We start from the raw sequence: 25,060 nt of genomic DNA, 5'->3' as shown, positions 1-25,060 counted from the left end.
TGTGCAAGGCATCTGTTTTGTGCATAAGAAGGAGATAACAGAAACCCTAATGATATAAGGAAAATTATCACATTCTTGCATAAGAGTTGTGAGCAAGGGTCCAGCTGTATGATCACAAGATTAATAGAGATTTTTGTTCTACCACTTACTTGGCAAGATTCTTCATCTTTATAATGGGAACTGGAATACTTCCTCAATAAATGCTAGACATGGGAGCAAATTATAGGAACATTAATTTCCTGAAAAAGAACATAATAGCTAGTGTCTTTGGTAGGTTTACTGAGCACAGAGCTTGTGCAAAAACTATTCCACACATAACTGTAGGTAATCTTTATAACAACCCCCAGTCAGACAGTTATATCCTCAACTGACAGATGAGAAAAATGTGGTTTAAAAAGTTTCACCAAATTGCTTACAGTCACCCAGCTTGTTAAGTGAAAGTGTATAGAACACGATAAGTACATTTAAATCCTCGTACATAGTCCCCAGACCTTCCAAGGTTTGTGTTTTCTTCCCCCCTTTCTCTCTCCCTTTCTCTGTCTCTCTATGTCTCTGTATCTGTCCATCTGTCTGTCTCTTTCTGTGTCTTTCTTTCTCTGTCCCTGTATCTCTTAATATTGTTATTTCTCCTAGTTCTGAGACTCCATGCTGGGATTTGTTTAGGGTTCCCTTCTTCTCTGGCTCTGGTTACTGAGGAATCAGATATTGTGTGCTGGACAGGCTTTTCTAACTCCAGTGGCTCCACCTGCCAGCATATGAGCTAGTTAACTGCCCCCTACAGCCAGAGTCAGTGACAGAGTAGCCCTCACTACAAGGAGGGCTTCCACCAAGTTCTTCCAAGTGGTAAAGTGATACTGTTTGTGGCAGAAGGGGCTTGGAAAAGAGAGGAGACATGGCCGTAAGGGGGACAAACTCCACCACAGCCTTCAGTGTGTCTAAAAGCACGGGGAAGCTTGTGCACAGCAGGTTGGGGACACCATTGAGGACCAGTGTTACTCTGTTATTGGCAGTGGGGTTTTTGTTTGGTTTGGTGGCAGTGGCACTGGTGATTGAATCCAGGGTTGAGATATTCCCCCCTCCTGATTGTTGTTGTTGTTTTAGATGGTGTCTGGCTAATTCGTTACTTTGCCTAATCTAGGGTCAAACTCACAATTCACCTGCCTCAGCCTTCCAAAGTGCTGAGATTACAAGTGTGCACCACCATACCTGGCTCATTGCTTTGTTTTGTAAAGCCCACGACACCTTTGGTTGAATAGGAAAAAAGCCTCAGACCATCCTCATATGGAATGAGAAGGGGAAGATGGAAAGGGCACAGGGTAGCAGGCCTGCTGAGGAGATGCAGGTGGAGTTTTATGGACTACAGTCTGTTCCATTAGATAATTAGATTTCTATGCACACTTCACAGGTATGAACTTGTGCCATTGTATTTTATATTTTTAAAACTCCATCTGTACCCCTCTTCCCTGCCCTGTTTTGTCAACCTCCCTACCCCAGCCCCGAATCCAGCCTCCACCCTCCTCAAGCTTCCATTGAGGGTCATTGTTCTAGGCCATTGTTTCTCATACTTCCTGGGTGTATGAACTAAAGAAAAAGTCTGATTCACCATCCTGGGAATCTGCACACCCCCAGGAGTTCTGATGCAGGGAGCTCTGGGGAGGCACATTCCAAGAAGCAATTTGGTAGATAATCCAGAGGCCGAGTGAGGGTGGGCAGATTGGGAGCCCTGGGAGTGCAAGTGGATGGGAGAAACAAGGAGGGCCCTTTGAGGGACTTTACCCCAGCCAGGGATTCCTATGATATGATCTGCTGTCACGGCTGGGTTAAAGAAAAATATATTCAGTGATACTTGCTAAAGCATAACAAAAAAGACTTTATCCAGCACCATTGTCACAGGTAGAGGAATCACTGCAATGTGGTCTTACAGTGGGGGAAAAATAGGCCTAAACACCATATACATCATGGGCAGGTTGAAATTTACAGCCACGGATCAGAGTGGGAATCAGCGGATGGAAAATTCCTGGGAGGGTAAGGAGGATTCTGGCTAAACAGACCTAGCAGGATTCTTGCTGAGGGCAGGCCAATGTGGTCAGACCTCAGCTGGGGAATGAGGAATCTGATCAGATATGAAAGGTGATTAGATATGAGTGGGACCTGTCTTGCTAAATTTAGCTGGGCTCTTTGTTAAAACTGGCTTTATAAGGAAGTTCATAATTTACCTAAGAAAAGGTTCAAGAGGCTAACTAAACTTTGGTTGAGCAAAGAACATTTGTCAGCTGCCACTACCTCTCTCACTAGTCTGGTTTACAGTCAGGGACATGCTTGGCTCTCCTACCTGTTGGCTTGGGACCAGGGAGGAATGCGATGGGTACTGGCCCAAAGAAGGGATCAATGTGGGGAAGGGAGATGGGTCCCAACCTGGGAACCCCATGACCATTCAGGGCTGGCCAAAATGACAAGGCTCAGCTAGCTAAGGAATCATCCCTGTGCTTCAAGGGATAGGTCATGATCGTCTCAGGGCCTCCACTGGGGACCTGATAGAAGCCCAGCTGCAGATTGTTTTCCCCTAATGATGGTACATTGAGACTGCCACAGTCCCCAGAGGCAGAAACAGTGTGACATGTAATTTATTTTCCAGCCTCCAACATATTTTTCCTTTCTTTTCTGGATGAATTTCCAGAAGCTCTCTTTCAGTAATCCCTGTGGGTTGTGTCCTGGCTGCATAGATGCAAGCTCCCTGCTTAAGAACCCAGCAGCAAAGCCCTTACTCACCACAGAGGCATGCGGCTGTTAACAGGCACCAGTGCTAATAGGGAGAACATTTTCCATTCCTCTTTTTTTTTTTTTTTTTTTTAAACAAACTGCATTCTACCCATTTTAAGACAAACAAAACAGTTAAAGAGGTTCTTCACTGATACTTGCATATCTAAATTGACTAGTTTACCATTAAACTCTTACTCCCCATCATTTCATAACATCTGTCAAGTAGTGTCTGTCCTGCTTAGTAGTTCTTTGTCACGTACATACCCAGCTCAGAGCTCTATAACATTCATGGACTGAAAGGAAAAGGGGCATGGCTGGTTTGTTTTTCATTTTAAAATACATGTGCAGCTACTTAATTTCCCAAATAGGGCAGGAAAGCCAAAGGCCCTTGTGATACTTTCAGTATAGTTTTCTTCTGAGACTGTGGCTCATCTGTTTTGACGTTGGGTGGATTCCAAGGGCAGACTTATTTTTCCATAAAATACAGGGCAGAGTTTCTCTGTTACTGTCACACTGTCTTTTTGGCCTATCTGTAGCATTAGTAATATGAAAGAAAATTTTCAAAGGAAATTGTCTTGTGGTCACACTGAGCTGTTCTATTGTTCTGTGTAGGAGGTCAAGTCATCATCCCCAGTTATTGCAGTGTTCTGTATCCAGGCAACATCACAGCAAACAGGCCAGGCCAGGCAGGCCTTGGAGTCACTGCAGAGCTCAGACTTATCCAAAGGCCAAGCTTCCTTCTACTCAGCTCTTAGAAACTCTTAGAAGTTATTAACTGTTTTCATTTTTCCTCAACTCAACCTAGGTGTAAAAATAACGGTGCGATTATAATCATCTAGACACTATTTTTACCTCTGGGAAAAAAAATCATGTCTTCTTGTACATGTCCCCCACCAGCAAAAGCATCAGAATTTTATGATGAAAAAGTAAATCCTAGGAATAGGACTAAACGTTTCTAAAGGAATTGAGGTTAGGCTTTATAGTTGTCTTTTTTATTTTACTTTATTCCATTTCTGTTCAATGAATGCTGTCATAGGGAAAGGAAATCAGCAAATATTGGTTGAGTCAGAATGGAGGTTGTAAAATCATTCAAGACCATAAAAGGTGAGCAGATGGGCTTTGTGTTTTAGGCAGTATGCCTCAAGCCCCACCATTCCCTATTGCATGATATAACACTCATGCAATGACCTGACCTTTTCCCAGATACTTTTTGTGAATTAATTCTCATCCATGACTCAGGCCAGTACCCTTGAAGGAAAACCCTTGCCTGTCATTTTGGATATTCCAATGAAGCATATTCTAGATATCTATTCCCATGAGTTAGAGGGCAATAAATTTAAGAAAAAGAATTATTTAATATGAGACAGTTTTATAAAATAGACATACAGAAACTATCACATATACAAGCTTAGAAGCAGACCTTTAGAGCTGGAAAATGTTTGTGGAATTATTCAATTCCATTCATGTGTCTGCTAACAATGAAGTAGACTCAGAGAATTGGGCTACATAGACAAGGCCTCAAAGAAAGTTAGGACATAGGGTTAGGGCTAGAATAGGAACTGGCCTCAACCTGGGGCAGATTACTGGCAATGTGTGGAGATGGTATTTGGTGATCACAACTGGGAGGTTGCTACAGACATCCGGTGAGTAGAGCTCAAGATGCTGCTGAGCCTCTGGCAAAGCACAGGGCAGCCCCTCACAACAGAAAAATTAATGAGATCAAAATGTTCAGTGGTGAAGAGGTTGAGAAATTCTGGTCAGGCCTCTTCACACTTCCACACCGTATCAGGTTCTGACTTTAGCAAAAAACAAATCAGTGCATGTTTAAGTGTACAATGTTATTATCTTAATCAGAGGCCATGAATCATGGAACTATGAGAAATAAAGTTGCACGTATTTCCATGTCTTTAAAGAAAGTATCTCATTTTGAATTTAACACCAGTCAGATGGCTTTAAAAACATACTTTTCACATTTTGTTCTTCTTTAAACTCAATTAGTCAACCCCATAGCTATTTTGTAAATATGGTAAGAAATTTTGCTCAGACATATTGTGGGCTAAGGGAGATGTGGAGAAATTTTAGAGCTCTTGTCTTATGTGGAAGACTAGAGATGGAATGATATGTAGAACTCTGTCCTCAACATGTTAGAGGAATAGAAATCCAACACTGTAGAAAAATACTCTAATAAGCATATTGTATGAATATGCTCATCTAAACAACATTCTGTAAAATTCCCATCAATTTTCAGCATTGACTGGTAGATCTAATTTTTGTATTGACCTGAAAGGGATGAAAAGTTCAGTCATCTCTTGGAAGCAAATTTTTATTTTCTATTGCCAACTACAGACTATTTGTGATATTAGGAACAATGAGAATCTGTCATGGTTTGGGGGCATTGTGAGTAGTGCTCTGTATGGGAATTGCACTCATCCAAGAAATCATATGCAAACCATCCATATCATTGAGTAAACTGAGTGAAACAGGGTGCTTCCACAATTTTCTGGTCTTGTGCAATATATCTATTCACAGAGGAGTCACCGACGTGTGCTCGGACTGTAGACTCCAGTTCTATTATCTAGCCCAGTTTCTGAGTTGGAGAGAAGAATATGAATATAGATTAGTCACTTAAAAATGATAGGCCCACATTGACATAAACTTTTCCTGATTTTTAAAGAAACTCTACTAAATTTTTAAATAATTTCTCTACAAAATGAACCTTCCTGATTATTATTTTTGCCCCAAATCTCAGAGTTATATAAAAACACTTAACTACAATCTCCTCACTGTGGGTATTTTGATATACTCTAAATAATCTTTTCTATGACTTTAAGGGATTGATGCTTAGTTTTCTATTTTAATGCTAATAATTTTCTGCTCTATCACATCTGCTCCATGTTAGTATAAGTGGCTGTAATTGTAGGCAAGATATAAATAAAATTAAAACACACTTACTACTTCTCTTTTCCTTTCTCACTGTCCCTGCTGAGAAGAAAGCAGCCCCTGGGCTTTTCTGCCTTTCTGACTGCATTTCACAAAGAGAACTTCTTCCATTTCCCTGCTCTCATTCATGTTTCATGTTACAACCCCCAAGTTACAGACTGTTTTCCATGGGTTACATTCTTTTTTTTTGATCACTTCCCTTAACTATAAAAATGTTTTAGATATTCATTCTCAATATGCATAGATTTATTTATTCTTTCCTTCATTAGTAAATATCTTTTAAGTCCCTGTAGTGTTTCAGTCTCAGAGAACATAGGAACAAACACAACAGGAACATGCTATGCCCCTAGGGGCCATCAGTCTGGTGAGAAGGACACAAGTGTGCTTCTGTACATTGTGCTTCTGTCATGTGCAACAGGAGACAAGTGGGTGAGTTGTAGAGACATGATATAATCCCAGGGCCTAGGAGGAAGTAGCAGTACACACACCTTAATTTGAATCAGAATATAGAGGGGGAGCAAGTTGGCCCCATCAATAATCTAAGAACCTATTCTCAAAGTAGACAGACACTTTGAAAAGGTCTATGTGGGAGGATTTTTTAACAGGGGAAAATTTTATGAGTCCTTTAAAAATTCCCATGATGGAAAATGCCATTCTTTCTGAGTTTTATCTTGTTTCTCTCTGCTAGGATTCTGGGGTAGGGGGCTCCCTCCAGTCTTTCCTTCTGGCATACATGATTGTTGGAATCTATAGGCATTATAGTTTAACTCTTGAAATGACTACATATTAAAAAGAAGTAGTGGCAGGCATTTCATGTTTATTGCCAGAATACCTTAGCCCATGACCTATTATTAGTGGCTTTAATGATAATAGATGAATACCACGGTACTGGGAGGGCCTGCAAGATGATGGATCAGGTCTGCCACTTAGGCTTTTGTCTTTTCTGTTTCCCTTGCAGATTAATTGGCACTGCAACTGTTGCCCTGAAGGATCTCACTGGCAACCAGAGTAGATCACTGCCCTACAAACTCATCTCCTTGATAAATGAGAAGGGACAAGACACTGGGGTAAGGATTTTACCTCTTGTTGAAATGATGTTGAAGTGAGATGATTAAGCAAAAGTTCATTTAGAAAAGAGTTTGTACTGATAACTAGCTCACTGCACAAAAAGCAGAAATCTGGCTTTGAGATAGATAGGTCTATATACTTATGATATAGCCCTTATTCTATACTTTTACTCACAGAACTAGGAAATTTGAGATTTGATTTTCTACCACAGAATTCTATAGAGTGAGCAAAACCCCTCGGTGTAGCTCTGGCTTATCCATGTGAGGATTAACATTTGTGTATAGCTCTGTGAGTTAGGCACTCCTTCATGAGAATTATTTTGAATATCAATATATTAATATTATATCTTTATCATTGCATTGGGAAGTTAATGTTTTCTGATCACAATATCTATATATAAATACATATTGTATAAGATCAGAGTTCGAATGTGCTTTTAAAAATTTCAACTCAAGCTTCTGATGTCCAGATTTTACATGACTATCAACAAACATGAAGTTACCATGGTTGGCCCACAACTTTTAGCTGCTTCAGAGTCTGGGCAAAGGGAGAAAAATTTATATTAAGAAAGGACATCCCTACAGGCAAAAATACAGGTTAGGCTTCTCAATGTCATGGATGGAAATGCCAATTTTGTTGACCTAGTCTCTAAGACCATCAATTTGCTATGTATCGGTATTCTGATTATAACACATAAATTTAAAATTTCATTTATTATTTACTTAAACCTGAATGAGAGAAATGATACTGAGAAACGATGGTTTGTAAGTATTTTTTCTGATTGCCACTTCTGTAAAGTGCAGAAGAAAGCACATATAGGACCCTACAGTGGCAGAGGTGTTGTGACCGAATGCAATAAGGAAAGTAAAGGCCCCAAGCTCTGCCCCCTGCTATTCTCCCCACCCTGTGGGATCCCTTGAGGTTTCTTGGACACAGTGCATGAAAACCACTGACCCACAGATAATCTATCCATGTGCTCTTCTGGGCTTCAGAAGTTTGATTGTCAGACTAAATTTAGCAGCTGAGCCTCTCACTGCTCCCTGCATTTGCCCTTCATGCCTTGGTCTTTGGCAGGCAGCTTTAAGATGCTGGTCTTATGGTTCTTTATTTGCTATGGGACTGTAGATGGGACATTCTTATCTGGTCACTGTCTCCCAGAGCAGTAGTTCTAAGTCAGTCTTCCAATGTGCTGATCCATGAGGGAGTATTCACTGGTGAGCAGACAAAAGAAAGAACAGGTAATGCAGTATGTGCGTGGCTGTGTGTATGTGCATGTTAGTGGTGACCAGATGTAACAAAAGTAGCAGTAAAAGTATAGGATGTCCATTTAAATTTGAATTTCAGGTAAACAATATATCAGTTTTTAGTCTAAGTATATCCTATATAGTATTCCTGTATTTTATCAGTTAATATGGTATATGTGTGTGTATATGCATATGTGCTACCCTTACTTGCAAAGGACTCTCTTTCAGGTTTGTTTTCCTCATTTTTTTACACTAAAATGCTCTTCTCTTGTTAAGCAGTTGTATAAATGGTGGATGTAGGGATGTAATTTGGCCAAAAAAAGTTAGTAACTCTTGCTGATTTTTCCTAGCAAATTATTTTGACATTATATTGGTTCACAAAGTATATATATATATAAAAACTTTTGTCCTAAAATAACACCCTATGTGAAAACTTTATTTAAAATTTTATAAACAGGAATGTCTTTATCACTTGTAAGGAACTAATATGCTTCCTTCTTCCTGGTAACAAGGATTTCATAACAATTTCTGTTTCCCTTTTCCCTAGGCATCTTGAGAATCACAATTTATGCAAGAGGCAGGGCAATTATGTTAACTTTGTGATTTGCAAATTTAATTCCTCTTTAATCACCTTCACTTTCTCTTTTTAGTTGTATTTTATGAATAACTACTATATACATTTTTTGTTAAAATTAATTTTAGAGAAAAACATGAAAATAAACCTCAGCAATTATAATCAACTAAGCCAATAAGCAACAAATAAATCAATCATTTAAAATGAGCACCTGTAATCATAATCTTGCAAGAAGAGGCCATGAGGACAGAGGCAAGTTACAAGTTACCAGTTGTGTGTTACACTTACGCTCCTATCAGTTGCCCCTTACCCATGATTCACTTCGCAGCCTGGCCCAGATAGCTTCTCTGTGGCTCACTTGTGGGGAGACAGAAACAGTTCAGCACTTGTCGTCAGCCTCCCCATATCTAGTCTCACTTTCCTACTGCTTTGCTCATCCCTTCTAAGAATTTTACTCCTATTGAATTACTTTGTATTGAGTCTGTAATATTCTAATGCCCCACATTAATGCTTTCTACAATGAATTATTTCTACCCAGGCCACTATTGACTTGGTGATTGGCTATGAGCCACCTTCAGCTCCACATCCAAATGACACGAGTGGGACCAATGTGCCAGAAATGGGAGGTAAGCTGACCCTTCTGAAGGCCCACCCTGAGGGGACTCTGCTGAGACACCCAAGTGGACTTTCCAGTGAGGACAACCAGGTTATTATACCATTTATTGCTCTCTGCCCACCAGAAGGGCTCTGTAAGGCAAGTAGAACAGTATGAATTGGGACAGTGTGATTGCTTAGGAAATGTCCTTCACGGTAGAGGGAATGTGAAAGAGGCCTTTACTGAACAACCTCACAGTGAGCCCTCCAGCACTCACAGGGTCCAAAAGAATATCCCAAGCATGGCCTTGCTTTAGCTTCATAGCTACTACAGCATCCAATGTCCCAGGTTACGAGGGTCATAGAGTGGCCCGTCTACTTCCCTCTGTGTGTTTTCTTACTTCCAAAATGAGTGACCATTAGGCTATCCCTCAGCTACCAGTCTCATAGTCAGTGACCTTGGACTTGATCCTCTTTTCCCCTCTTTCTCCTTTGGTCCTGACTCACTCCCTATCCCTGAACAGCCCCTCAGTCTTCTGGCCCTTCAACATAATCCACTTCTTATTCTCCTGGGTCTCTCACCTGGGTTATGAGTTGTTTAGGGCCATCATGTGACATTCTAGATGGGGTAGGAGCTGGGCAGGGGACAGGAGGGCTTTAATCCCCACATGGAAAGAAAATCTACAAGAGAGTCTTTCCCGAAGCTGAGGTTGACCTTCGCTGAATTTTTTCCAGGGTGATGTCATGCTAAGTGTCTCTGACCCTTCCTTTGCCCTGAGATGAGTCACCAAATGCCCCTTTGGTTACCCCAGGCTTGGCCTGTTCCTTAGGAAGGGAGGAACCTGTCATCCTGCCACAATTAACTGCTGCCTTGGAATTCTGTCTGTAGGAGGAACCCCTGGCACTTGTTCCTGCCAGGCCCAGATCTTGGGTCCTATCTTCTCTCTGTTTCTCTTGCTTTTGATCTAGGCCATCTATGTGAGTTCCTCAGCATCTACCCCTCCTTCTTCACCTAACTGATCGTGTCTCTGCCGCTTTCCTGCCTGGCTTCTTATCTTGCCTTAGCCTCATTCCAGCCACTGCCCCAGCTTGTCCACCTAGGGTTACTGTTTCGGCCCATTTCTCTCCACATGTGTCTATATACAAATTTCCCACTTCTTGTAAGGACAACAGTCACTGCATTAGCGCCCATCCCAATCTAATATGACCTCACCTTCACTTGACTACAAAGACCCTGGTTTGACTGGCTGCACTGTCCCCTCAAGAAGCAATGGCAGCAGCATGCCAGTAGAGCACAACAACAAACATGAGAAGAAGACTGACTCAGAGAAGGAAGAAAATGAGCTGGAAGCTATTAACTGGAAGCTGATAAGTTCATAGCCTTATATACCTGTGGAGTTTCCTGACTTCAGTGTTAACAATGCCAGCTTAGAGAACAGGGAATGGTTTTCTTCTAAAGTAGATCTGACAAACTCACGTGTCATGGAGAAAGCAGTATCTCGTAGCCCTACCACCAGCAGTACCATCAGTGGCTACTTTTCCCACAGTGCCTCCAGTGCCACTCTATCAGACATGGTGGTCCCTACTAATGACAGCTCAGATCAGCTAGCCACTCAGACGAAGGATGCAGACTCTATCCAACAGTCTGGACCACCACTTGTGCTTGATTTCAGGCCATCCTCAAACAGAGAGTGACAGAAGCAGACAGAGGCTTGGGGAAAGATAAGATAATCATGGTGCCAGGAAAAAAGTTTTTTAAATAAATAAATAAATAAATAGACCGTAGTTTGTAATAATTTATACTATGAGGCTCTTGATGACATGAATTTTGGAGGACAGTATCTAACCTGTACACTGAGGTAAAGGGTTAGTTTCATTAAGTTTATTCTATTTCAAGAGCCAAAATATTAAGTGGGTCTCTTTGTGTTGGCCTTCAGCCAAGCCTTTAGGGAAAAAATAACACTGTGGTTCAGTCAAGTAAGAAGAGTAAACTTGAAGAGTTTGGTGCCACTCCACATTAGTATATACGGAGTTTAAAAAAATGGGTTGATGGGGTTTCTTGGGTGTCATTGTGAGACGCTATAGTGCTGGGGGTGACAAGTGTTTTAGGACATAGCTCCTGCCCTAGAGGTACTTTCAGGCCAGGTTTTATGACAAGATGCTTTTATCCTGGAGGTATAACATTACTGATAAAAAAGAAAGGCTTTGGCCTTGGTTAGATTCTGTGTTTATTGTTAGTTAGCTGTGATCTTAAGTAAGTCATTTAATCACTGTGAATCTCAGCTTTCCTTACTAGAAAGCAAAAATGATAGCAGCACTTACATCATAAAGTTGTTGTAAAGTTTAAGGGAAAAATTGTATAGAAAGTATTTAGCCCAATGCCTGGCACACAGCAATATCTATATTAGTGGTAGTTATTATTTTTATTATTATTATTGCTATTATTACAAAAACAAATCTAGATTGTCTAAGCATAGCTAATCAAGCAGCACAGTTTGTATGAAATTTAGATTATTTCTTCTAAAAAGCAGAGCTTTGAGAAAAGAATGAGCTGGTTTGGCTCAGGGCCAGATTGAGAAATGCTTGTTATAAATATCTTTATAAATATTTCGTCTCAGTGGAACATAAAGTTTTTGAGAACAGCAGTTTATTCAGCTATTCAGAAGCAGAGTGGGGGGATCTTGTGTCCTCAGAGCTGGGCCCTTATGATCCCAAACCCAGAAACTCTAGTATCACAATCATGATTTCCCTGGAGCAAATTTCTGCCTCCTTAGAATGGGCAAAGCAAAATCTTAAACATTTAATCCTACTGGAGAGAAAACCCTTGCCACCCAAAGCTCCCTTTGCCTGAGCTCCTTCTACTCTCTGCTTGGAACAGTGTCAGCCTTGGAGCCCAATGTAGCAGCCGTACTGTGGACAGGAGAGTCTGCCCAGGCTGACTCCCAGCAGGCACTGGGGCAGGCACCGGGCAAGCGCAGCCAAAGCCATCCTCAGAAGTTCTTAGAATCCCTGATACTTCTGGCCTGAGATGGAAATGAACTAGAACTAGGGTTCCTTGCATTTGGATTTCAAATAAAGAATGCTACCAAGTGCTGACCTGCAAATGAACTGGCTATATCTCCAGGGAAATGTAAGTTTTCAGTGTGAGATGACAAAATAAAATTTCTTAATAAAAAAAAAAATAGGGTTCTTTGATCTGGAAATGCTCTGTGTTCTGTAAAACAAATATTCACCAAGGCTGGGTCAAGGGTGGTATTCTGAAGACTGGCATCATATTCAGATGAAAAGAAAATTTGAGGACCAAATCCATGCTAAAAATGACACAGAAAGCAAGCAAGCAAGCAAGCGAAAGAAAGAAAGAAAGAAAGAGAAAGATTGATTGTTAGGGGGAAGATAAGACCAATAATTATAAGACAAAGAAGTAAAGCAAGACAGTAGTATCTCTTGCATGCCTTAATGGTATAAGCAGGGCATCTGGCCCAGAATTTGTTCTTTTCCCTTTGATTGACTCAGAAAATTTACTATTTTATATTAAAGAAATGTCTGCTTCCTCTAACTTTCATGTTTTCAAATTTTTGAAATTTTAGCTTGCTTATTTTTCTTTGAATAAAAACGAATTTTCTGATTACTAAAATGTAAGCATCACGGAAAAGACATCATAAAACACAGAAAGGGACATCTTTCACTAACCCATTTCCCTGAGATAACCACTGTCAGCAACTACTAATACTGATTTTAAAGGTTACCATTTACAAAGTGGTTCCTGCCAAGGAGAAATGTGAAATATTAATGAGAAAACACAAAAGTGAAGATTTTCAGGAAAAGTAACCACTGTACATTAAAGAAACTAGTAATAACTATAGATCAAGGAATTTTAGTATATGTGCTGCTGAAGCGAGCACTATAGATCAAGGAATTTAACACCTCAAGGGTGTTTTTTTTAAGGAATTCTTTCTTAGAACACTTATGTAAGATCAAAAGGTATAGCATGTAGGGCATTGGTGGTTGACTTAAAGTGGGTGATGTCAAAGATGTCCCTTTCATTGACCACTGTGGCGACTGATCTCATGACAGAGAGGTAAGCTGACCCAGACGATAATCTTGTTGTCTTGACTTTCTGAAAACTCATTACCATTGGTGGTTGATTCACTAGCTGCCAGTCAACTGCACTAGCACCTACGTTCCTGTAGCAAGAATGAATTATTTTAAAAATCTCACATCTATTCTCGAAGAGCCATCTGTTAAATTTGTGCTTCATCCAACTTTAGAAATGCAAAAACTCATTCATAGCCAGATTTCCTTGCTTCAAATGTATTTCATTCTGTGAGCACCAAGGTACATTTTGCTTCAAATTAAATTTGATCTCATTCATAAAACACACCTGTTGTGCCACAAACATTGTTTGGCTATCAAGAAGTTTCTAGTTGGTAGGAAGATAAGATATAAATGCGAATAATGAACCTAGACCTGAATATCATAAATACCTCCAGAGAGGACCAAGCAAATTATTGCATGTTCCCATGGTTAGCATACATTGTCCAGATTCAGCAGGGCTTGTGGCTGGTGCTTTTTAGACTGGATCACAGCCTTGAGTCCCTAAAGACAGGTGCTGTCAGCATGGCCTGCAAGCTCTTCTGTGGTACCTCCATCTGGTCTACGTAGCAGAACTATGCTTAGGGCACATGGAGAGCTATTTGTCCAAGAACTGTGGTGGAGGTATGATGAATTGCTTACAGTCAGACACAAACATTTATTTATTTAACTTCTAACATTTTAGAAACACATAAAAGTTATAATTCCACATTCCAGCCAAGTCATCATGTTATACACAAAACATTACATGCTTTCATGCTTCAAAACTTACTCCTTCTTGTTCTGTCTTGTATTTTTTATTTTACACTGATCTTTGGCCTAAAGTAATAAAATTCTACCTTGACCAGTCCCACCACCTGTCAAGACTTCATCATGAGAAACAGAGTACATGTCACAGGCAGAGAGAGGCATTTCAGGGCTCTAGAAAAACAGAGTGGCTGTGGGTAAATAGTAAATATTGACCAAAAGAAAAACAAATAAGATATTCCAGAAAGAGCCTCTTTATCTAGGCAGGAATGGAAAGGATTAGGTGAGATGGTGGAGAGTGTTTGGATAAAAGGGTCTCATGGTAAGGTGGTGTTCTGGATTGCAGACCATAGGAAGCTTGTGGTGACTATGGACAAGAATTTCTTCTCTGTCACCATTTCTATGAGTCACCTTCACTGGGAATCCCTACCAGGCTCTCTTTTGCTGGCAAGATGTAGACAGATGGGGATGATGGAGGGAGGGGAGGATGGTCTGCAGATCTGATGACTACCACATCATACTTTCTTCTGCTTGGAAGGGAGAAGTATTAGAGGAGAAGAGAATGAGAGCCTGGAAGAAGAAGAGAAGTTGATATCCATGTAAGGAAGGTGGAGTTGGGGACACCAAAGGCAAAGATGACTGCATAAGGTGTCCTAGTGCTGCCAAGTCTTCAGCCCCTTCGTGGGCAAACAGAAGCTACATAGGAAAGTCACTGCCACAAGTTACTCAGACATGGGCAGTTTTCAGGCAGATTGCTGTAGAGCTTCAGGGAAGAGTCTCAGGAATTGTGAAGACTTGTTTTGTTAAGTTGCTGGAGTTGTGCTGGAGAGCCATTCCTAGGTGTTAATTGGAGCATCAGTTGTAACCAAGTAAGGATCGCCTAAGGAATTATTGGCTAAGTAACCTAAGCAAGGGGACAGGTCTGTGTTGCAATGGTCAAACTTGGTAGGGTTTGAAGAAGTAACATTGTAAGTTTGAGGGAGGCAGGATGGTATTTGTATAAGGGCATTGTGAAGTTTGCCACAACTACAGAGGATCATGAGGACCCTGAATGGCAGCAAGTCAGCCTATCTGAATTTGAGAATTGGCCTCACCAATCAGCTGTCATTTAATCTCTCTGATCCTCAAATTCCTTACTTAAAACATTAGAGAATTGTATTAAATAATATGTAAGTTCCCCTCCAGCTCCGAAGTTCTGTGATCCTATTAAAATGGCTTGATCAAAGCCAAAGTTCATGTGCAAGTAAGAAGGTAGGAAGACAGATGTTCCTGTGGTGATTACTTGACATTGCAGGTATCAGGAAGAGCCACTGGTTTAGTAGTCTGAATCAAAGAGCAGAAAGTGTTTCAAGGATTAAATGAAAAAAAAGCCATAGAGGGTTTGAGTTAGAGAACTTGAGACTGGACAATTGGATTTTCTTGTGCTTTTGATGACCTTAACAAATGCAGTTTTGGTGGAGAGGTGGGGTGAGGACCCGGCCAGAGACGGTTCAAGAGAAAATCAGAGGAGAGGAAGTGGAGAATGTGAGTACACATTATTCTGAGGAGTTTGTTGTCAACAGGGACGGAAAAAATGAAGTAGTAAGTATAGGGTCCACTATAGAGTCAAGGAAAGTGTGTGTGTGTGTGTGTGTGTGTGTGTGTGTGTGTGTGTTTATAGAGAGAGAGAGAGAGAGAGAGGAGGAGGAGGAGGAGAGAGGAGGAGAGGAGAGAGGGGAGCAATATTTTGGCATATTTATATTTTGGGGAATGATCCAGTAGAAAAGGGAAAATTCATAAGTAGATACAGAAACAGATATTGTTAAAGTAAAATCTTTGAAAAACAAAGGAGACAAACTCTTTGTGAATGGCTAGTCTCAAGGCAGGGAACGTAGACATAGCAAGTGTTGGAATCAGAGAGATTTGGAGATGGTTGATTTGGAGTTGGAAGGATGTGAAAATTCTCATCTGACCATCTGTTATCTCAATGAAATAAGAAGCAAAGTCATTAGCAGATAATGAGAAGATAAAGAGAATGTTAGACACTTTCAGGGTTAAGAAATAGATGGGAGTTGGGAAAGATAAAATGATTAGACCTTGTTGGCTAATTATTGATCATCTCAGATTAGGACCCAAAAAAGCTTTGAGACAGATACTTTGGAATTGTGGTAGGCTGATCGAGCAGTCCTGTGAATCCACTTGAGGTGTGGGATCATAAAATTATACAGAGACCTGTCAAGAAGGTGTGTGTTCTCAGCTGAGTTCAGCTTCCTGGCTGCAAAGGTGGAGTAAGTGGGGAATTGAATGAACAAGTGAATACAGTAAAGTGAGAGAAGGGAAGGGACTGGAGGGCCTGTGGGGAGAGATCTCTGTGTTGAAGTATGGAATCTTTCATGGCTAGGAGAAAGTGTAGGCATGAGGGAAGCAGGGGCAGGGAGATGTGTGGTCAATAGGCTGAGGCCACCTGTGTGGCTGGAGTAACAATGTAAACTGTAAAGGTTTGAAACACTCAGAAAAATGGCCTCTTTAATGGGCTGAATAATGTCCCTCAAAAATTCATGTCTACATGGAACTTCAGAATATGACCTTATCTGGAAATAGGATCTTTGCATATGTAATCAGCTAAGATGAGGTTAGATACTAGATTAGAATAGGCTTTAAATCTTATGACTGGTGTCCTTATTAGAAGAGCCAAGGACACACAGGCAGAGAGGGAGAGGGCATGTCAATACAGAGACAGAGATTTGAGTAATACAGTATAGCTACAAGTCAAGGCATGCTACAGATTGCCAGAAACTACCAGCCAGGAAGAGGAAGGGAGAAATTCATCCCTGGGGGCTTCAGAGGGAGCATGTTCTTGCCCATGCCTTTGTTTTTGGACCTCTAGAATTTGAAACTGCCAGAGAATACATTTCTATTGTTTTGAGCCAGCCAGTTTGCAGGACTTTGCTATGCCAGCCCTAGGAAGCGGTTATAACCAGCTGATTCCTATTCAGTTAGTGGCTTCCAGCTTAGAGATGCCCCCTGTGGTAATGAAAGAGTCATTCTTTGTAGATCCACTTGGGTGTGGACCAAATTCACCCGGCTCTTGAGCAGGGCATGCCAGCACAGCCACTGATGTTTTGGTAATGCCACGGCTTACACAGAGGGGTGTGTTCAGCAGGGCCTCAGGGCCCCTTGTTCCCTGTGGAACACTTAATGTCGCAGTGTTTAATCCTGTGCAGCTACCCTCACATGAAGAGGAGATTTCCTGGGCAAATATCTTCTTGCTGTGAGGCAGATTCTGGCTGTGGGTATAGCATAGGCAGGTTTCCTCCCCTCCAACTTTTCAGCCTAATGTCTTTGTAGCAGCAGTGTTTTCAGAAGCAGTGGGCTCTTCATTCCCTGCAGTCTATTTCTAGAGCATCTGCTGAGGGGAATGAGTGCTTGTCCAGAGTTGACCCTTCAGAGGGGGAGGATTTACCACTCTTTCCTCCTGTTTGCTGCCCTCATCAGCCACCAGCCCCAAGTAGAATAATCCATACCAGGGAGGAAGCCCCACTTGGGCCCCAGGTGAACAAAGGGCGCTCCCCTTACTTGCTTGGAGGACCCTGAAGTCATCTTTCTCAACCATTGGTCAGTCTGGGACAGGTTTCAGAAAGGGGGCTGGCCCTTGGGGCTCTCCTGAGGCTGGTTCTGGGGTTGGAAGGAGTACTCCATTAGCTGTCTGAATGCTCTTTCCTGAGAAATGTGTAATAATTCTCCTGTCTGTACAGGATTTGGGTAAGGCCTGTGGGCATTACCAAGAAAGACAGGCAAGTCTCTGCCTCAGAACAATGTCTGGGAATGGGGAAGGCATGCAGGCCAGCCCCAAGTGCAAGACTCTTGGATGAGGACCAGAGAGAACAGTGTGTGGTGGGCAGATGAGGATGAGGGAGGTGGGGAACCCTGTTGGGTCACAGTTGATTCACCTGAGACTTGAGGGAGTAAAGGAACATGTCTCTCTCAAGGGTTATGCTGAGGGCCTGGATCCAGTGTCCTGGGACAGGAATAGGCAAGATCTTTTTTAGAACCCTCTTTAAGAATAGGGAAGAAGAGACTCCTCTCTCATGACCTTGCAGAGGACAAACGTAGTTGTTCCTCACTTTTGGCTTCCATGATGTCTTCAGAGCACTCTGACAAGAATGTTGTGGCACTAGGAAGATGAAACCTCCCTCACCTACAGCCAGGAATTAGACCCAGTTTTTAACAAGTGAGGCAGAATGAACCTGGGTTTAGCTCAACTCCTAATAACCTCCCAGAGGCAAGTGCTTCAGATTTTTGGACCTCAGTTTTTCTGTCTGTAAAATGGGATGAGGGAAAGTATGATCTGGGTTCTATAAGATACATTCTGGTCTAACATGTGGGTCTGTGAAGCCCTGAAGGAAATGTACAGCAGATTCAGAGAGCACTGAGCCAGGAAGCAGAAGGCAGAATGGGAAGCCACATGCTCCTGCAGTGCACAGGAGACTGAGGGGCCCAAGGAGGGATGCAAAAAACTTCCTCAGACAAGGAGAAGGACGGCTGCTGGGATCCAAAGATGTGCATGTGGGCCCCAGGGTCCAGAGTCCTGGAAGATCAGAATGAGCATGTGGAGAAGGGCACGTGGCTTAGCAAGAAGAGGTCAAGACTGACCTGTGAAGAACCAAAGCCAGGCAAGGACAGGCTAAGCTGAGTGCATGGAAGGCAAGGAGGATGAGTCACCTTGGGCTACACTGTGAAGCAGCACATTTGGGGGGACCTCCTTCACCTCTCCTCACTCTACAATATTGCTCCCCCTGCTCAGTGGCCGCTTCTCAGAAATGTTCTGTGCTCCAGAAATACTTCTCCTGTCTGTCATCTGTGTCCCATCCCCAACTCCTGTGTTAAACTCCTGACTCCCAATGTGATGGTACTGAGAGATGCCACCTTTGGGGCCCTTAGGTCATGAGTGTGGAGTCCCCATGAAAGGGGTCAGTGCCTTTATACAGGCCCATGGGAGCTCCTTCACCACGTGCACTATGTAAGGAGGTAGGGAGAAAGTAGTGTCTATAAAAGGGGACTATACTGTCTATGAAACAGGAGTTGGGTCCTCACCAGACACTACATCTGCTGCCACCTTGACTTTGGACTTCCCAGCCTCCAGAACTGTAGGAAATAACTTTGTGTTGTTTGTAAATCACCCAGTCCATGGTGTTTTGTTATAGCAGCCTGCATGGTCTAAAACACTAACCAAGACACAGCTCAGCTAAACTTAAAAAACAATTGATTTATTGGATGCTGCTCTATGTCAGGTAGTGTGTTAAAGGGTTTACATAGGTTAAATTTATCTTTATATTAGCCTTTTTAGTGAATACTATTATTTCTTCCTTTTTACAAACAAGGAAACTGAAGCTTAGAAAAGTTAAGAAACTCATTTAGACTCACAACTCAAAACTGGGCTTTGAACCCAGACAGAATGTCTCCAAAGCCCAAGCCTTAAAGAGGTACAATACATTGCAGTCTGGTCAAACTAATTCATGAATGACTACAGGTGACTGGATGTTGAAATTTAATCTTTTATATGATTTTGCCTTTTGAAGGAAGAGTTTGGAATCCAAAGATAGAGTGAATGAATGCTAGCATTTTCTGGACAAGGTGGTTTATCTTCTAGGCTTTCTTAAATTATATTGTATAGGTTATCAACAATACAATCCTTTCATTTTCTAAGAAAAAAAACTAAGGCTTGAGTTTGTGAATAAAAGAAAGGGGAGAGGTAGTACGTAGAGTTGATTTTTTTTTTTTAGGAAAAAAGATTTGTGCATAGTTGAAGGGAGAGGGAAGATCCCAGTAGAGGAGCCACTGGAGTACTCAGTAGAGAGAGGGAACATTTGGAGGGACCCAAAGACTTGAAGTAGGACTATGGCTTGGTGGCCAGCGGGGGGCATCACTGTGCTGAGCAGGGAAAACTTTTTTCCTCTGAGTTTGAAAGGAAGCTGAGGTGGGGGTGGGGTAAAGTGAGGGGACAGATATGTGTTCAAGTGACAACCCAGGCCTGCTTGGCAAGAAAATGGGGTGAGTTTCTTTTCTGCTTGGAGAGTGGAGAGGGCATTTGAGAATTAGGACAATCAGTGGAAGGAGCCCGTGCCAATCACGCTTGTGAGTCAGCCTAGAGGAACCCTGAAGCAAGAGCTGGCAGAGCTCGAGTTGCTTTTCATCTCCTCCCTGCTCTGTCCCCTCCCCCCCAGTCTGGCTCCAGTGATTCAGCTGGGTCTGATGGCCCTGTCTTCCTCTCGAGCTCTCTCTCTGTCTCTTTGAAGGCAGCCTGAACAAGTGTCTCAGTGCACCTTGGATGCATTTTCTGAAGAACCTGTATCTGAGCACCAAGTCCCAAGTCAGTGTCACCCAGAGCATCCCCTTCACCTTGGGAACACCGACAGTGTACAACATCAGGCAGAGGAGTCTCTGTGCGCAGGAAACCCGAGGGTTCAGACAGATGAAGCATCTCTAACTGGACTCTCTTCCATGTGTCAGGAGAAGAGGAAGAAGACCAAGGCAATGAAGACAGGTTGGACAGTACGGTCAGAACCCCTGGGCCCAGGGGGCCGGTTGGGACAGTGTCGGAAACCCAGCTTGCTCGGAGGGTCACCAAGGGGAAGAGCAGCCGGCGGATGTTGTCCAACAAGCCACAGGACTTCCAGGTAGAAACAGCCAGGGACTCTACATCTTGTTCAGGCACCACATGGCCTGTCTTCCCCAAAATGCAGTGATGCTGTGGTGCACCTGCTCTGCTGGGCAGGTGCTCATCTGTAGAAAGTGATGTCAGGAAGTGAACCCCACAAAAGCCCTCCCCAATTTTTCTTCTGCAGGAGTAGATTTAGTTAGATGAGGTTCTTCCAAAGATTAAAACTAAAACCCTCATTCCCTTTGGAGATAATCAAAGAATAGAATCACAGGTGCTACATTTTTCATAGCTCTGAGCAGCACTGCCTTAGACTTGTAAGACAGCCCTGTAGTGAGCTGATCAGGGCTCAGGAAGACCAGGTAAAGGGCTGGACCTCAGCCTCAGTGACCTCAGCCCTGTCCTGCCTTTCTCAGGCCAGCTCTGAACTATTTCAACCCTCTAGCTGCTCCAGCAACCTTAGCTCCCTTCTTAGGAATGACCTTGCCATGAGCACCAGTCCTCTACACAGCAGCCTTCGCCTGCTTTCAGCCAGCTTTGTGAGCCAAAGAGCTGAAGGGACAGCTGAGGACACTTTTATATGTCATGCTGAGGAAGGGTCAGTAACAACGCCCCTTGTGCACTTGCAGCTCCGCGTCAGAGTGATTGAGGGCCGACAGTTAAGTGGCAACAACATAAAGCCTGTAGTCAAAGTCCATGTCTGTGGCCAGACACATCGAACAAGAATCAAGAGAGGGAACAACCCATTTTTTGATGAGGTAAGGATGGAGAACACAAATTCCTCTCAAGGAATCTGTACTGTTCATATGCACACCCTCACCAACTGCTACCACCTCTGCCTGTCTGTGAGCAAACAACTGGTATAGACAATGCAGAGTTCCAGGTAAAACATATGGAGTTAAGAACCATGGGACTTGAAATCACCTGGTGGCTTTGTCACTGGTTCTGAGTGGTCTGTGTCTTTCTGATGTTTTCACAACAACTTCCCCCATGGGTTTCTTTACACCAATGATAGAGCACAGTATGTCACTGCCGTCTACTTTTCCTTTAGTTACAGAATGTCTCTGGGCCTTGACTCTGCATGACTATGTAATCCACTTTTAAGAGATATTAAAACTGACTTGGTATATAAAAAAAAAGTGTTAAAGTAAACCAATTTTGAGCAACCAGGGTTTTTTTCCCCCCTTGCACTGAGAATGCAGCTTGGTTCTGTTGACCTCTTCTGTGACATTTCTCAAAAATAATACCCTGACAGTATTTCAGATGTCACAAAGCTCTTTGACTGGGTTGTGAACAGGAGTGATAAGCCTGGGGAATTGTTCTGAGTCTGGCCTTTCTCTCCCCAGGGTACACACTTCTGAGATTCCTTGGGCCTGGGTCTTATGTTGTGTTCTCTGAGTCCAGGCCTTTCCTCTCATAGCTTCTCTTCCTTCCTTACAGCTTCTAATCCCAGATCTGTTTTTTGTCCTTTTTTCCATTCTCGATTCACAAAAGAAGCTGGTTTCTTCTGTTCTGTGTTCCTGTTTCTTGTCCTTTGTAAGCTTTGCAGGTTGTCCTATTGTCTTCTCACCTCTACTTCTCCTTAAATGAATTGCAGGCAGTGGCATACACCTAGGTTGTATAAAAGCTTGGGCAAGAGGTAGGAGCTGCACTGAAGTGGGCACCTGAGAGAGACTTTGGGGAAGACTGAGGAGATTCTCATTGGTGGACAAGATGCCAGATAACTCGGGCCTGGTGGCCTAAGAGCTGTCAGGGAACAATTATGATGCAGCTTTTGTGGTCACTCTGGGGAGCACCGCAAGAATCTCTACCTTTCTCAGAACTGTCCCATTTTAATTAATTGTTTTGCAATTATATCACTTAGCAAAAAGAGAAATCAAATTATTGGACTTCTAAACAGACTAATTCATAAATCACTAAAAGAAAGTGACTGAAAAATTCCGAGTTTATAGTCATCTTCTTCCCCAAGGGATTGAACTTGATATCATCAATAATGAGATGAAATTAGGGCCAGGAATTTAGCTCAGTGGTTTCGCCCCCTGCTGCGCAAGCGCAAGGACCCAAGTTCGATCCCCAGTACCAAAAAAAAAAACACCCCAAAAAAAGCAAGAAAAAAAATAATGAGATGAAATAAGGGGCCGGGGATTTAGCTCAGTGGTTCTGCCACCTGCCTCGCAAGTGCAAGGACCCAAGTTCAATCCCTGGTACCAAAAAAAAATAATGAGATGAAATGACAAGGGTGTGTTGATGTGACATCATGGAAGTCATCAGCAATTACCCTGTGACATGTGCTGTCACATGGCTAACTTGTATCAGTGAGGAAACACACAAATCTAGAGTGAGTGTTTTGCAAAACAACTAGTCTCCATAGGAAAATCTAGAAACAAGCAAACAAATAAGTCAATAGTACTATTCTAGATAAGAGGAAATGCAGAGATACAACAACTAAATGCTTTATAGTCCTTGCATGAATCCCAGATATTTTTCAAAAAAGAATGCTCAAGAGCCTTTTTTTCTGGAACAAATGGAGAAATGTAAAAATTGACTATATATATTAGTCAAGGTTCTTGGCTACGATAACAGTATTGTGATTATATAGGAAGATGTCCTTGATCTTAGGAGATAGATGCACATGTATTTTGAAAGGGTGAACTCTGTTATCCAGAATAGTTTTGAAGTAGTTTAGTTAAAAATATAGGAAGGTAAAACAAATATCCTAAAAGGGAACAATTGGTAAACATAGGTAAAAGATTGTGTTTATTTTACCTTTCTCTCAACTTGCCTGTAGACTTGAAATATTTCTAAATTAGAAGTTGGAGAAAAGTGTTTCCTTTTGAATAAGTGCTTTTCTTTTGGGATTAACATTTACTGGACATGGTACTACCTCTGTATATCTGTTATTGATCTCCCAAAAATCAACCTTCTTAAACTTAGCTCTTGCAATGTGTTAAAATTGTCTCGGGAAGGCATTAACATAATTTCTAGACAAAGTTTTCCTTTAAGCGGCTTTGTTTAAAAAAGTAAAATTGGAGTCACTAGACAAAGTTGATAGAGCTAAAAATGTTAGTGTATTAAATGAACACTTGGGTAGTAGCATCAGCCCTATTTTAGTAAGAGTAACAACATGAAATAACCTTAGATTTTTACTTCATTTAGCTAACAAATATCTAATCCCAAACAACTTTATTTAGTTGAATAAATACAATATTTATTACTTCTCTCTTCTTCCTTTTTCTAATATGCGGAAGTGGGTTTACCACGAAGTTTAAGCTTTGGACCCTTTTCTAAGACCCTGCAATGTGTTCATATGATCAAACCTGTTTTGAATGTGTTTTGTACTCTTTTGTTTGTTTGTTTTGAGACAGGGACTCACTATGTAGTTCAGGCTGGCCTTGAGTACATTATGTAGCCCAGGCTAGCCTTGAACTCACCACAGTCATCCTGCTTCAGCTTCCAAAGTGCTGGGATTACAGGTTTGCACCACCACAGCCAGCTTGTACTGTTTTTGTTGTTGTTGTTGTTTTGTTTTACAGGTCTCCCAATATTGTAACACCAGATTCCCACTAACCCTGAATTCCCTGCTAACATTTAAACATGTTCTTTATTGTTTTTACAGTTATTTTTCTACAATGTCCACATGACCCCTTCTGAATTGATGGATGAGATCATCAGCATCAGGGTAAGAGGGGCAGGAGTAGGAAAGGATGGCTCACTAACTGCCAGGCAAAGATGGTGAGCCTTTCATCATTTTCTTTCTTTCAGGTTTATAATTCCCATTCTTTGCGGGCAGATTGTCTGATGGGGGAGTTTAAGGTAGGCAACAACAATCTGCTTCATTTAACTTACATAAAGATCAGAACTTTCATAATAGAGAAGCTGATTCATACCCAAGTAGAGGAGTACTTGTCTTGGTGACATTTTAGGGTTATGTATAAGGGGTCAACACCATGATCCTTGCAGAGGGCTACCTGGTTCTTATCTTCTTCTAAATATCACACTTAATAGTACCCCAAAGCAAGGTGCCCTGAAGCTGTTGCCAGCCTTTCCTCTATGGATAGAAGCAAGCCTACTGTTTCAAAGGGAAGGGGTGCTTGATTGGCAAGAAACCTGCCATTGAGCTCCATTTACCGGTGGCCCCAGAGCTCCTTTTATAAAGCCAATTGTTGTAAATCCGGAGTGTGAAAGAAAAGCCAAATCAAGCAAGAGAGTCAGCATGCTTTTCTAAGAAACTCGCACTGGCATTAACAAACAAACAGACTTGGTTGGTTCCTTCTAAGCAGTTCTCCAAAGAATGGGCAGCTGCCTCTTGAAGGAAGAAAGTTCAGTCACTAAAAGTCCTGAAGAATGATCTGGGTTAGATAGATCTGTGTAGGTAAAAAACCTAGCACAGCACCTGGCACACTG

General features: G+C 42.0%; 1 protein-coding gene across 4 annotated transcripts in view; it reads left to right on the top strand.

Moving 5' to 3' along the window:
• The window catches only part of Myof (myoferlin), a 142,020-nt gene that overhangs the window by 26,259 nt on the left and 90,701 nt on the right, over positions 1-25,060 (top strand). For 3 of the 4 annotated variants that reach the window (XR_015440363.1, XM_004838518.4, XM_004838519.4), the window contains exons 4-9: positions 6,659-6,767; positions 9,125-9,212; positions 20,509-20,675; positions 21,286-21,414; positions 24,273-24,335; positions 24,419-24,469. Coding sequence is in view for 3 of the 4 variants with exons in the window: in XM_004838518.4 (XP_004838575.1) it covers positions 6,659-6,767; positions 9,125-9,212; positions 20,509-20,675; positions 21,286-21,414; positions 24,273-24,335; positions 24,419-24,469 (607 nt within the window). In the remaining variant the exon portion in view is untranslated. Of the gene's footprint in view, positions 1-6,658; positions 6,768-7,834; positions 8,007-9,124; positions 9,213-20,508; positions 20,676-21,285; positions 21,415-24,272; positions 24,336-24,418; positions 24,470-25,060 lie in introns of those variants that run through there. The other variant, XM_087184926.1, reaches the window with a different exon arrangement.

This window comes from Heterocephalus glaber, unplaced genomic scaffold, assembly GCF_053883595.1.
Source record: "Heterocephalus glaber isolate CG9 unplaced genomic scaffold, H.glaber_assembly_v1.0 deba00001497, whole genome shotgun sequence".
NCBI classification, from domain to species: domain Eukaryota; kingdom Metazoa; phylum Chordata; class Mammalia; order Rodentia; family Bathyergidae; genus Heterocephalus; species Heterocephalus glaber.
This window is presented reverse-complemented; position numbering and strand designations above follow the sequence as displayed.